General features: G+C 29.2%; 1 protein-coding gene across 1 annotated transcript; it reads right to left on the reverse strand.

Annotated features, from left to right (window-relative positions):
• Nucleotides 1-10905: 10905 nt before the first annotated feature.
• LOC105134710 (glycine-rich RNA-binding protein-like) lies at nt 10906-11904 on the reverse strand. The gene is given in 3 exon segments (XM_011039221.1): nt 10906-11325; nt 11327-11475; nt 11726-11904. Coding segments are annotated over 3 exon segments (498 nt in total). The 5' UTR covers nt 11837-11904; the 3' UTR covers nt 10906-11087.
• Nucleotides 11905-13877: the final 1973 nt, after the last annotated feature.

Raw genomic sequence — 13877 nt, forward strand, 5'->3', positions numbered from 1 at the left:
CCTTCGGTTGAAAATTAACATTCTCAAGCATAGCCTCTCAGGGTCCATTCTAATATTCATAAAAGGAGGATATTCTGCCATGCTATTTAACTAAAAATTTCCGAGTGTGGTGAACAATGCAATCATAGATAGATTCATGCTAGAGTGGGAAATGCTCTTCATTTAGATTGAAAGACCGGGATAAATGCAGCCACAAATTTAACATTCTTCATATTTGGTTTTGTGAGCTAAAATAGATTTTTCTCGCACGAATAAGAGAAATCAAAGCATGGATCACAAAATTTGTACTGTTGTTCAGTAAATAAGTCGTTCTGATAAATATTTACTCTTCCCTGAACAGAGACGTGGGGTAGGATTCAAGCTCAAGCAATATAGGCCTTTTCGTTTCTTTATAATTATGGTGTTTGATAGTGCTGCTAAGGATGAAGTTAAGGTAAAACACATAAAACTGGTGTTTGGTTAGGTATGGTTCACATTTTTTATTACTATAGAACCCCCTAGAAACTGAGGCTAAACCTAAGTTTTGAAAAGCAACCCCAAATTGCTTTTGACACCTCTCTCTTACCTCTCCACCAATTAAAAAAAAAAATAGCCACAAATATTATAGAGAAATAACTGTTGGAAAAAATTCAAAAACAGCCCTCAGAAGATCTGAAAATCCTGTCCTAGCACCATAGTTGTTTATCATAGTTGAGATATATCATCTCCTTTCTAAATTTTTTCAGCTTTGTTATTTCCCTCCGTTTTGTTCTCTCCTCTTGATCTTCTCTCCAACTTGCTTCCTCTTATTTTCTTGAGATTACCTTGTCAGATTCAACTTACAAAAGATAATTTTTAGTGATTTTGTAATCTCATTCATCAAAGAATAAGCACTATGATTATTTTTTCTTCTTTTTTTTTAAATTTAAATATGATATCCCTACACCCCCTTCTTTATTCTTGTTCAAATCAAAATAAATTTAACTTGGATTTACCTATATGTTTCTAACAATGCTTTCTCCTTTTTGCATAAATATACAATATATTTGTGTTGGGAAAATTGAAACAAAAACAACTAAAAATGTTGGAAAACTTGTTCTAGTAGCAAACACAGATTATGAGTTTATTTCTTAGATTAATCTCCATCCGAATATTTGTTTTAATTAACTAGAAATTTAATTTGTGTAATGCTTGATTTCTTTATTTTGATTATGATTAATTGTTAATCTATATTTCTTTGGTAATGTATATCTTTCTTAAATAAACTATTGCACTTGCATGCAACCAAAATAGATTATTTATAACTATATTTTATAATTCATATTCAAATTGTTCTTGAAGTTAAGTAATTTTTTTTATATATATATTTTTATTTTTTGTATTGACTTATGTTTAATGGAGTTTTGTATGTTTAATAGTTTATTGTTTATAATAGGAAATAAAAGTAACATGCCCTCTATTACACGGCATCATGGCAATCATCATCTTGGATCGGATAATCGGGAATTGTGTGGGTAGAAACTACAAGAAATTCTTATTTTTTATTAGTTAAAAAAGAAATAGGAGTCGCTACCTAATATTTTGATCACTAGAAACTCTAATTGAGAGTCGCTACCTAATATTTTGATCACTAGGAACTCTAATTGGTTATAAAGTCTAGATAAGGTAACTGATTGTGTAAATAAAAGGTATTAGTACCCCTAGTGCGTCTTATCTAAAGTAAATTGTATTGTTTATTTGTCTAATATAAACTAAAGAAAATTTGTGTTTTCTAACCATTGATTTGTCTAAAGTTTAAAAAAAAATCATTCTCGGTAAGAAGTTTCTTATCTTATTTAAAAATCTAACCATTTTAAAGCCAACATAAAAAAAATATTTTTTATGTAATATGAGGAATATGTCTTACGTATAAGTTTATAATCTTGTATATTAAAAGAAAAAAATATTACTTTTTATTTTAATATCAGGAATACGTCTCACATATAAGTTTATAATCTCGCATATTAAAAGAAACAAAATAAAAAGTTCTTGGTACTTTTGAAAGGTAGGCTAAAATCCTTTAGAATTTTACAAACTTGTTGTAAAATACATGCAATATTTATAAAAAAAAAAATTGTTTTCTTTCTTTCTCACTTTTCTTTTATTCATCTTTTTTTTTATCTTGAAAGAGTATTTATAGGGTTTTGCTAAGGTTTTAGAAGGTCTTAAATCTATTTTTGGCATCTTGATCTTAAGGGAAGTGTTGTAAACTCTTGAAAAGAACCTATTGAGAAGCCTTTGTATATAAACCATGAAACCCAATTCAGTTTTTGCATAATGGTTGCACTGTCGAGGCTGACTGAGTTGCTCACTTTTGAGGACTTGTCAGAGCAATTCTAATGTCATCATTACCTAAAATCACCTAAATTTAATAGAGGAATACACTTTTTATTTAGATCCAACCATGCTCAGTTTGGAGGTTTGTAACTCCACATTCATGTATTTAAAGTTGTCGACTTAATTAACCAAAACTATCAAAACAGAGATACAAATTGATAAACAACATGTCATTCACCTTTTCTTCATTGCATATGAATGACAAATCATTTAAGGTTTTTAATTTAGGATTTTAAAATTTTCAAATGAGTCTATATTTTTTCAATTACTTTTAATTGTACATATAATTACCTCCAGACTTTTAAATTCATGCAATTTCACCCTTGCCAAACTCAATTGTCAACCCTAAAGTTGATTTTTATTTTCATTTTAGTCCCTGATTTTGAATATGGGCATTTTGATCTTCAATTGACCAACAAACTTTTAATTTCTTTAATTTGACCCTTGATTTGGTCAATTTTAGCTCTTACATTCACGTGTCTTTTTTAATTCAATCCTTAGTTTTGGATTTCTTCAATTGAGTACTTAATTGCCCAACAAACTTTAATATTTATACAATAAGGCCCCTGATTGGAGCAAACTCTTAAAAATTATAATTTAACCCCTAGACTTTACTTTCTGCCAATTAAAGCCTAAATTAAGTTCAAAAATTAATTTTCTTTTAAGCCCTCAATAAATTCAATTAATCCTTGAAAAATTTCAAGTGAGTCCTTAGATACCTTTTTTTTAATTTTTCTTTTTAAATTGAATTTTGTTCACCAATAAGGCCTTCATCAGTCAAAAATATATTGCTAAATTTTTTAATTTTGTATAGTTTGATCTTCCTCAACCATTCTTTAGAAATTTTCTAGGTGTTTTGGTATATTCTTTTTATTGGTATATTTTTTTCAATTTTTCTATTTATAAAGAGCCCCAAAATAGGTAACAATATACGCCCTCTCTTTACAATACTTATAAAGCAAAGACTTGTCAAGTGTTTTGTATAGTAAGGTTGTAAAGATAAATGAATTATTCTTCAAAACTAATCTTCTCAAAGCTTTTAATTTGGTTGACCTGAAACTCTATTTTTGCAACAATTCTCTTTAATTCAGAACTATAACCCAATTGTTTACAGCTCAATTAACTTAAAATCTCAATCTAGTGATTCTCTTTAACATGAACCTTAGCCTTTGTCTTCAACTCGATTAACCTGAAATTCTAATTTCCTTTTAATCAAAACCAAAATATCTGTTTGAAGCTCAATTAACTTGAAATCACAATTTGGTATTTCTCTTTAACCATAATCAAAATCTTTGTTTGCAGTTTGGTTAACCTGAAATCTCAATCTAGCGATTCCCTTTAACCAAAACTAAAATCTCACAACTATTAGGAGAACCATATGCTCACAGTTATTCTCCTGCGCAATTGCCTTCTTTTTCAGCTTAATTGACCAGAAATCTTGAATCTCAACGATCCTTTTCAACTGGAACTTTCTGAGGATTTCTTTAACTATTTTAATTAAATCCAAAACATTTTTTTTTGTATAATTGAAAATTAAGATTCCTAATTGCAAGGTTCCCAAAACTCGAATTCTTAATGGTAGTATTTCTTGTTCTTCCTTATGACAAGGTTTGAACTTTCTTTTTTTCTTGAAAATTTCCTAATAATAGGGTTCTTCTCACTTTTCTTCTTGATTGCAGGGTTTAGCAAGTAGGATTCTTGATGGTAGGTTCCTTTTTTTTTTTCTTATGATGATAGGGTTTGATTAAGATTTTCATAAACTTTCCTAGTGTTTCTTGATTGCAGGGTTAACATATATCTTTCCTAATAATAGGGTTGAATTTCCTAGTGCTTCCTAATTGTAGAGTTTATGTATCTTTTATGATGGTAGAGTTAAATTGATACTTCCCAATCATGAAATTTGAAAACTTAGTGCTTTTTAATTGCAGGGTTTAATTGATTCTTTCTAATCACGGGGTTTGAACTTAGTGCTACTTGATTATAAGGTCTAACTAATATTTCTCGATTACAAGGTTTGAAAACTTGGTGCTATTTTATTGTAAAGTTGACTTGAAGACTCTTTATGATAACAAGGTTGATCTTCTCCTTTATCTTAAGAATTTCTTAATAGTAGGATTCTCCTCACTTTCCTTCCTGATTGCAGGATTTAATAATTAATACTTCTCGATCTAGGGATTTGAACTTGGTTCTTCCTGATTGTAGGGTTTAACTAAGATTCTTTGCTATCATAGCTCAAAGATTTTTTCTTTTCCAACTCGAATTCATCAAAATCTTACTAGATATCATTGAGGATTTTTTCTAAGAAATTCAAAAATATTTATGCAATGCTTTAGAGTTAGATGGCATACATACATCCTTAAATAGTTTGGAATATAACTCTCCTCTTCGATGCTCCATTGCCATAGGGTTCCTTTACTTGTTATTCAAAGCTTTCCTAGTTTTCTAATTCACTGGCTCATTCGAGTTTATCGTATGTCAATCATTTACTCAAATGTAAGTGCAATGCCTATCTTGGATTGTCTATGATGATTATTACTCTTATTATTTATTAAGTTTGATCATGCCTCCAAGTATGGCATTGCTTGCTTTATCATGAAAGAGTTTAACAAATCATTTAAACTTCTTGAATTATTTCAAAAACTACCTTCTAATTAGTTGTATGCATCCTGCCAACAATTATTAAAAGATTTACAATTATTAAAAGATTTTCTAATGTTGACCTCATTTTAGATTGTCAATTAGTCACAAAATTGCCTTAAATTGAACCATGCTCTTCTTTTCTTATCAAAGCATTATTAACTAATTTAACCAGGCTCCTTTGTACTATCTTCATAAAGAATCTTGCACGACCGATGAATGGACCACTTGTTTTCAAACAATCACTTTTTCCTCAAGAGTTAACCATAAGCTTTCAAAGATCATACTCATTCCTATCTTATTATTGAAATGAAACCAAAAGGATGCTAGTTTTGAATGTATTTTAAAAATTAATTTGGTCAATGACCCAACACAAGTCATTCAATACATGCAATCTTTTAATTATTTTGCATTTTGAAAATAAAAATTAGCTCGATGTAAAGTTAAAACAATTTGTTTGGCTCTTTTATAGTTATTTGTGTAAATTTTAATCTCTCATTTTAGGTGTATCATTCGATGGTATATGATGAGGTGACCTTTTATGGATTTCAACGGTAAGATGTTCGAGACAAGGCTCAAGATTCTATTAAAAAAAAATTATCTCTTTTAAGCAATTATTTTATCAGTATGCATAATAACTAGTAACTTAGTTTATGAAGTCATGACCTTCATGGAAAATCTCTTCACATCTCGAAAACATCATTTATCAGTTTAAGTTGCTTACTTGATTAAAAAAGGTTTTTAAAAGCAAGTGATGTATGTTATAACTCATGGTTATATGAGGAAGGGAAATTCATAGCCTTAAAAGGTATTTGAGAGTTTTAATGACCTAATATCACCATCAATTTTTCACTCAAGTCTCTTTATTTTGTTGTTTTTGTAAAAGAAATGGCATATAACCATGTTATTATTTGAATCGAAATTTTTACATCTATCAATCAATGGTTCAAGAAGCTCCATAACCATGTCATTTCTTTCATTGTTAATCTTAAACTTAAAAAGAAGAATAAAGTTCATTGCTCATCATTTATCTTATAATACTTCTTCATCTTTTTGTTATCTTAGCGAAAATCATAAATCAACTCCAACTCTGCATTTGATAAATAACTTGTCTTTTATCTAATCATTCAAAAATAATATAATCTCAATCACATTTTCCTTAACAAGAGGCTTTATTATAGATACTAAAAAACTTGATATTTCACTATCTTGTCTTTCGATTTTTTAGATGTATTTTTTAGATGTATTTTCCCTTCGGTTTTGTGTCTTCTATCTCTTTTTTTCTTCTTTTTTTCACTTATGCTCCCCCATCAACTTTTTGCACCTTTTCTTAATTAAAATTTCTCTCATCTTTCCTGTCTAGAGCTTTTTTATACTTTTATCCCTTTCTTAATTTTTTATTCTTAGTATGTCCTCACCTTTTCTAAAGGGATTGGTGATTTCATTATGTAATAATAATTAAATCTATATTATTTGAATTAAAATAAAAAATTAATTTATGTTATTTTTAACTAATAATAACTTTTATAAAAAAAATTTTCAAATTAGAACCACAGAAAGCTGATATAATATCAAACACACCCAATCTCTTAGTAATGAAAAGGAAAGTAGAATAAAATGGTTTTCAAAAGTAACTTTCAAATCCCGCAGAAGGGCCCACTATGTCCGGGTTGCAGTAAGACTACTACTGGGTCTGGATTTTCTTGGGCCAAATCGACAACTCTCTCTTCCTTGAACAAGAATGATTTTTCATTAACTGAAGGGTCTTAGCCCCATTCACAAAGACCATCCACAGATGAAAGCAAGATTCAGTTAAAGCTTCAAACTATCTAGACGAGACCAATGCTTCCTTCTCGGGGTGTATTACATTGAAATGGGCACTTTTTCACGCCAGCTTCTTCGTTTAGTTGGGCCAGCTTCAAATCTGGCCTAAGCCCACCAAAATCTGCTCCATCCCCAAAAGCATTTCTTGCTTTTTTTTTCTTCTTTCAGTGCAGAACCTCTCAGCAGTGCCAGCCGTGAGTCACGCTCCACTCACCATCAAGCGGTCACAGAAGCTTTGCAGAAGTTCTGAAGCCAGCTCTTACAAGCACATAGCATTAATTAACTAATGAAGTAACTCTCGGAGTATGAATGCATTAGAAACCGCCAGTTTTTTATGGTTCCAAGGACATCAGAGCGAGAATGAATTGGGCCTACTCTGCAACGAATCTACTCACCACCGGAAAGATAAAGAAACCGGGGAAAATAGTGTCCCTCAAGCCTGTTGTTCAACTAGAGACATATAGGTTGTTATAATAATTTGTTTTTTTAGCCCCTTTTCCTTCTTTCTTTTTTTCTAATTACACACTCTTATAGATCTAAATTAATCGCATATTAAAATAGAAAGATTAAGAGACAAGAGACTAAAATAAAAATCACAGCAAAAAAGGATGGTGTTTCTAAAATTTGGGGTTAAGTATACATTTTGCTACTCCAACTTTCATTCTTGATAATTTATTAATTTTAAATTTAAATTTCAATTTTATTTTTTTTATTTTTTGGTATTTAATAAAAGAGAAAATAGCTAAATTTTAATGGTATCTAATAAAAGAGAAAATAGCTAAATTTTAATAATAAAGAAAAAAAATTGGTTGGAACTAACCATGAAAATGAATGATTCTAATATTAATAAGTTTTTTTTTTTTCTACGAAAAGAGTTGATCCAAAATGTTTTCCTTAAACTTACTTAAAATGATAGATCTAAATCTAAAAAGAATTTTTATTCCGAGTTGATCATGGGTCTTTAAACCAATTTTTAGGTTATTCAAGGTTATGAATATGTTTTATGTGTTTGGATTTTTTTTTTCTCAAGTTAAAATATAGTTGAAAATAGATTTTTCTTGATCTAAAATAGACCAACCTGATTTTTTGATGACCAGAGATTGCTATAATATGGGTAGGGTAGGCAAATGCATCGACTGTAATTTTTCACAAATAACTAAGGGATAAATAACTTGTCGTCCTTCCATTAAAAAATCATTTTTAAAAAATTAGGCTTACTTGTCAAGTTTTTTTTTTTTTTTTAAAGCCTAGGAGCTTTACGTCTTCATAACTTGAGAGATTAGCTCTCTTTTTTTTTATCCATTACAATGAGATTTTAAAAAAAAATATTTTTTTTAATTGTATAACTTAATATTTAGTTACTTATTAATTAAATAACATAATTTATTTTGATTTAATTTTATTTTTTTCCAATTGATATTGGATTGGTTTTTAATTTTATAAATATTTATTTTAGATAAACATCTTGATATTGGATTGGTTCTTAATTTTATAAATATTTATTTTAGATAAAAAAATATTAAACTCAATTGAGTTTATGTTTCATATCATGAGTTTGGCTAATTGACCTCAATTAAGTAAATATTAAATTTATGATTTTTTTATTACATTAATTATTCTCAATTTATTTAATTAATTATATGCATAAAGTTTTCAAATTCTATTTGGGATTTTTTTTATGTATAAAAATACATTATAAAAGTTTGTAAGTATATTTTTTAAAAAAAAATATTTAATTTGCGTTCGGAACACAGATCAAATAGGTAAAGCCTTACCGTGCACGTCTGTCATCCCCGCGGTGTCTTACCTGCTCATTGGTCTTGCAGGATGTTCAGTGGATCGTGGGAATTAGTCGTGGTGCGCGTAAGCTGCCCTGAACACCCTACATAAATCAAAAAAAAAAAATAAGTAACTTAAAACCAAAATTGATCAAATCCTCAAAAAAAAAAAAAAAAATGTAAACAATCATCCAAGATAACTTATCATTCCAGTTTGTAAGTGAAGCTTCCTAACAGGAGTTATTCACTTTATTATAATTTATAATTCTTTCGGTTATAGTACAATTTACGAAATTATAAAAGTTGATGGTTAGTCGAATCATTAATCATAATAAATTTATTTATATGTTGACTTTCTAAATAAAATCTATTGATTCTCCCTTTTTTAAACGTCCATAATATACGTTTTGCACAATATTAGAATATTTCCGACACAACTTTATATTTGGACTCCTTGTTTTTCTCGCTTTGGTTTTGCAGTATCAACGGCATACACTTTCTTGTGTTTCTTTAACTTTAATTGTTCGATTTTTTTTTTTTTTTTCATTTGCTTGCCTGTTTTCAAGTTGCCAGCATGAACCTTCATCTCCTGCCTCTCCTATGAAATGAAACGTTCAGTAACTTTTCCTTCAATCTTTTCAAATCATCTTTTTTTATTCTTCTATTTCTTGAAATAAAGAATAAATTAAATTAAAAGGAACATGATTAAGTTATAAATAGATTTAAAAACATATAAACTAATTAATAAAGCTTTTAAATTAGAAAAATCATTTAACTTATCTTGTAGAATTATAAAAAACAATTTGTAATTTACTGTAATAAAAGCCTAAAAGTACCTGTTTTTTTTTTTTTTTAATCTATAGGATGGCTTTCCACGTTACTAGAAACAAATCAATTTGTTGCTTTTGAATGTCCTGACCATTAAATTGATTTATCTTGGCTGAAAATAATTTTATTGTTCAAAATCTCAATATCACCTAAAAATATTGAAATTAAAAAAGATAAATCTAACTCTGTTTAATTTTGTATTTTAAAATTATTTATTAAATTTTTTAGGTTAATAAATTAGTTTATATGTATTTTATAGGTGCTTTTAAGGATTACAAATAAATTTTAAATTAAAAATGAATCTTACTTGATTTTCAAACCACATCTAGTACCTAAAAAGCATTCTCTTATGTTTAATAGTGGTTGTGGAGAAATTCAATCCATAATCTCTCTAGCTATCGCTCCAGATATGTAACTAGCCCGAACTTAGACTTTAAATTTCAGTTTGACACTCGTTTGCTTAATGATTTGATTTAATATTTTATTCTCCGGTAACTTCTTGGTTGGCACAAACCATCATTTATCTCCCCGTACTAAAATAAATGAATCATCTTTTTAGTCTAGCTTTTTTTGGTTAATGGAGGGATTTTTTATATATTTTAAAAGTATTTTTAAAAAAAATTAAAATTTTTTATTTTTTATATTTTAATTAAATTTTTTTGATATTTTTATATTATTTTGATGTATTAATATAAAAAAAATTAAAAAATTATATATTTTAATATATTTTCAAACAAAAAATAATCATCTAGTTTTTCTTATCTCAATTATATTTTTTTTAACAGGAGATTTTATCATAGATACAAAAAACTTGGTATTTCACTTTTTTATGTTTTATCTTTTAGGTGGGTTCCCTAAGTTTTGTTTCTTCTTTCTTTTTTCTTTTCTTTTTTTTCACTTATGCCCCCCAAGTCATCAACTTTTTACTTTTGACCCTTTCATTAATCTTTTATTTTTAGTATTTGCATAACCTTTTGACAACTGGCATATGTTTTCTTCATGAAACAGCATCCAGCTGGTCGCCTTTTTATCCTCCCTAACTTACTCGAATCCTATTATCTATTTTTTCAATTCCCCTACGAGGCCCATTTCCTTTGACGCTGCCCCAAGCAAGAGATATATACCCTAGAAATCAACATCCGAGATCTTTCGCGGTCTCAAACACCACCCAATCAGAGCTGTTGTTTCGCACTCTTCTTCTGGTTGTTGTTTAGCGTTACACGCATTGCATCTGTACACTTTGAAGAAGACGAAAACAAAGAGACGTCTGTTAACCAACCAATCAGGAAAGCAGTCGAACCGCATCCAGCGTTGTTTTAACTGTTCTTTAATTTATTTTGGTCATTCAAGTTTTTTATCCTTTGATTTTTACATCACTTTTAGGTTAAAGTTTTTTTATTCGACCAGCAGCTTAGTTATACCAAAATTAGATGACTTTTGGATGTGTGAGCGAAAGTAAACGAAACAACACAGAAAGAGGCGTAAGTTCGCAAACGAAGATCTATTACTTCATTTCAATTTTTTCAACAGAGTGAACACAAATAAGTAACCATCGGTCAAAAAAGCAACAACCACAAAATCAGAACACGAGAGATACCATAACCAAACTGAACCACAACTAAAGCTAAAGCCATTAAAATCATAAAACAACCACGTGTCCTAAACCTAATCCCTCCAGCTACCACCTTCAGATCCACCCCTGGAAGAATACCTTGATCCACCATCACCGTACCCACGGTCACGTCCACCACCATAACCACCACCACCGTATCCTCCACCACCACCACCATATCCACCGCCGCCTCCGCCGTATCCACCGCCACCACGGTTATAACCGCCTTCTCGGCGCCCACCTCCGTAACCGCCACCGCGGCTGGAGCCTCCGCCGCCACCCCCCCCTCCTTCCACGAGATTGTGCTTCATTCACGGTGATGTTACGCCCATCAAGGTCTTGGCCGTTCATTCCATCGATCGCATCTCTCATTGCCTTCTCGTTGTTGAAAGTCACAAATCCAAAACCGCGAGATCTTCCAGTTTCACGATCATTTATAATCTGTGGACAATTAAAACCTGATCAGATCTAAAGGGACCATCGTAAAGAAGAGGAAAAAATGAACAAATCGATCGATCTTCGAGCCAAAGCACTGAAGATGAACGTACCGATTGGTGGTTAGTGACAGTAACATAAAAGAGAACAGAGAACAGTAACAAATAGTAACACAAACAGATCAAACAGATAATGGATCGCCAGAGCCGAAACCGATCGGGCCGGGTCAGATCCGTTTCTGCGAAGGCAAACGGACCTTCGAATCGATGATTTCACCGTACTGGCTAAACGCTTCTTGAAGGGATTGGTCAGTAGTGGCCCAAGCAAGGCCACCAACAAAGCACCTGTACTCAACCTCAGCAGCCATTGAGAAACCCTAGGATATTTTTGATAGAGACGAAGGGTAAATTAGAATAGAAAAGGATGAGGAAATCACAAGAGGCTGGATGATGACTTTATAGATGGGAGCGGGTGCGTATTGCGCGCATTGGGAGTTAACTGGGGTTAAATTTCGAAGCGGTGAATGTGCGAGCTTGTTTGGTTACGAGGAATCGTTAGTGTCTGGTGTTGAATATATGTAGCCTGGGCGTCTGGTCAGGGGCAAGTTGACTTCTAGGGGGTGCATCATAGCGACAAGGCATATATATATATATATATAATTTTAACACTGCATGGATTGGATGTCATATAAAATTAAATAATTCCATGAATGCTATGATTATAGCAAACACTTGAAGTGTGATATTCTAGTTGTAGATGAAAACTCATTGGTTATTTTTTAATAATTTATTTAGATCTCAAAGCTTTATTTTTTGGTAATTTAATCTTAATTAAAAACTAATTACTTTCATTTTTTAGGTAATAATAGAATTAAAAGAAAAAAATATCTAAATAAAAAAGACATAAAAAATAAGTGAAGTTTCAATTTTTTTGCAAAAAATATACTTATCTCCTCTATCTTAAAAAATAATATAATTTATATAATTTAAATCCTTTTAAATTTTAAAAAACCAATCATGATATAAAAATTAATTTTTATTATTTTTCAGACATTAATTTTACAGAGAAAAAGGAGAGAGAGAAGTTATTGGATTGGATTGTATTGGTAAAGAGATAAAATCAATGTTAACGCTAATTCTAGTATCAAAATAACTGATTCTAGTGTCAATGAATTTTATTTGATGATAAGAGTTCTATTTAAGTATTTTTTTTTATCTTTGAATTGCATAAAAAAAATCATATTTAAGATTTTGAGTTTTTGCGTGGTTTTTTGTTTTTAGGCTATTTATGGTTTTATGCATGTGTTTAAGCTCCTTTTTTATGATGTTTTATGTTAAATAAGTTGAAAAATAAGATTTTGGGTAAAAAACATAAACCTTGTTTGAGTGTCGCCTCCAAATACCCTTCCACCATGTCATCCGAAGCATTCTCTAATGTGGTTCTTATTATTTGGATTTCTAATTTTTATCATTGGTTTTTTATAAAAGTTTTGATGGTTTTCAATTTTATCATTCAATTCAAATTAATTGTATTATGTTTTTCAATTTGGTTCTCGTTGTTTTGATTTTCAATTTTTTTTCTTAACTTCTTTGTATTTTTTTTTTCAAATTTACCCTTTAATTACAATGTTGTTTTTATTTTTCATGTCAATTTCAATGTTCATTTTTTTATCCTTTTACTAAATTAATTTTTATTCTTAATTTTACCAATCAATTAAATATAAATTGATTTTGTATTTTAATTTTGTTCTTCATTATTTTAATTGTTGTTTATTAAAACCCTCTTGAATAATTAAAATTATTTTTTAATTTTATACTTAAATATTTGATTGATTGAGAATTAAACTTCATGATTTTTTTAGATTCAATGTTTCAAATCTAATAAATCAGTTATATTTATTTATCAAGTTATTCATATTTTTTTTTTATCTAAAACACTAATTTGATGAGATATCCTAATTTAATTCAATCCTCATTATTTAAATTATAAATTTAACATTAATAATTTTTTATATTATTTTTTACTTTAATTTGATGTCAAAACAATTCAACTCCTCCACGAGCATGATTATCAAGGCTAGTTCAAACTATATGCAATGACTGAATCAACAATACGAATCACATGCTCATTCATAAATAATTTATTTTGACATTTTACATTGTTAATAATTTTATTACATGACATGTATAAAACCTCTATCATTAAATTCATTTAGCAACAAATGACTGAAAAAAAAAATAAAACTTGTGGTAATATTTGGGTGGCTATTACTTGTTATGGCTTGTTTATTGAAAATGTATAATGAGTTTAGAATTGTAGTAGTGATTATAATTTAAAATATTTTTTATTTAAATATATATTAAAATAATATTTTTATATATTAAAAATTATTTTTGATATTAGCACAT

The sequence above is a fragment of the Populus euphratica genome, unplaced genomic scaffold (genome assembly GCF_000495115.2).
Source record: "Populus euphratica unplaced genomic scaffold, PopEup_1.0 scaffold91.1, whole genome shotgun sequence".
Taxonomy (NCBI): Eukaryota; Viridiplantae; Streptophyta; class Magnoliopsida; order Malpighiales; family Salicaceae; genus Populus; species Populus euphratica.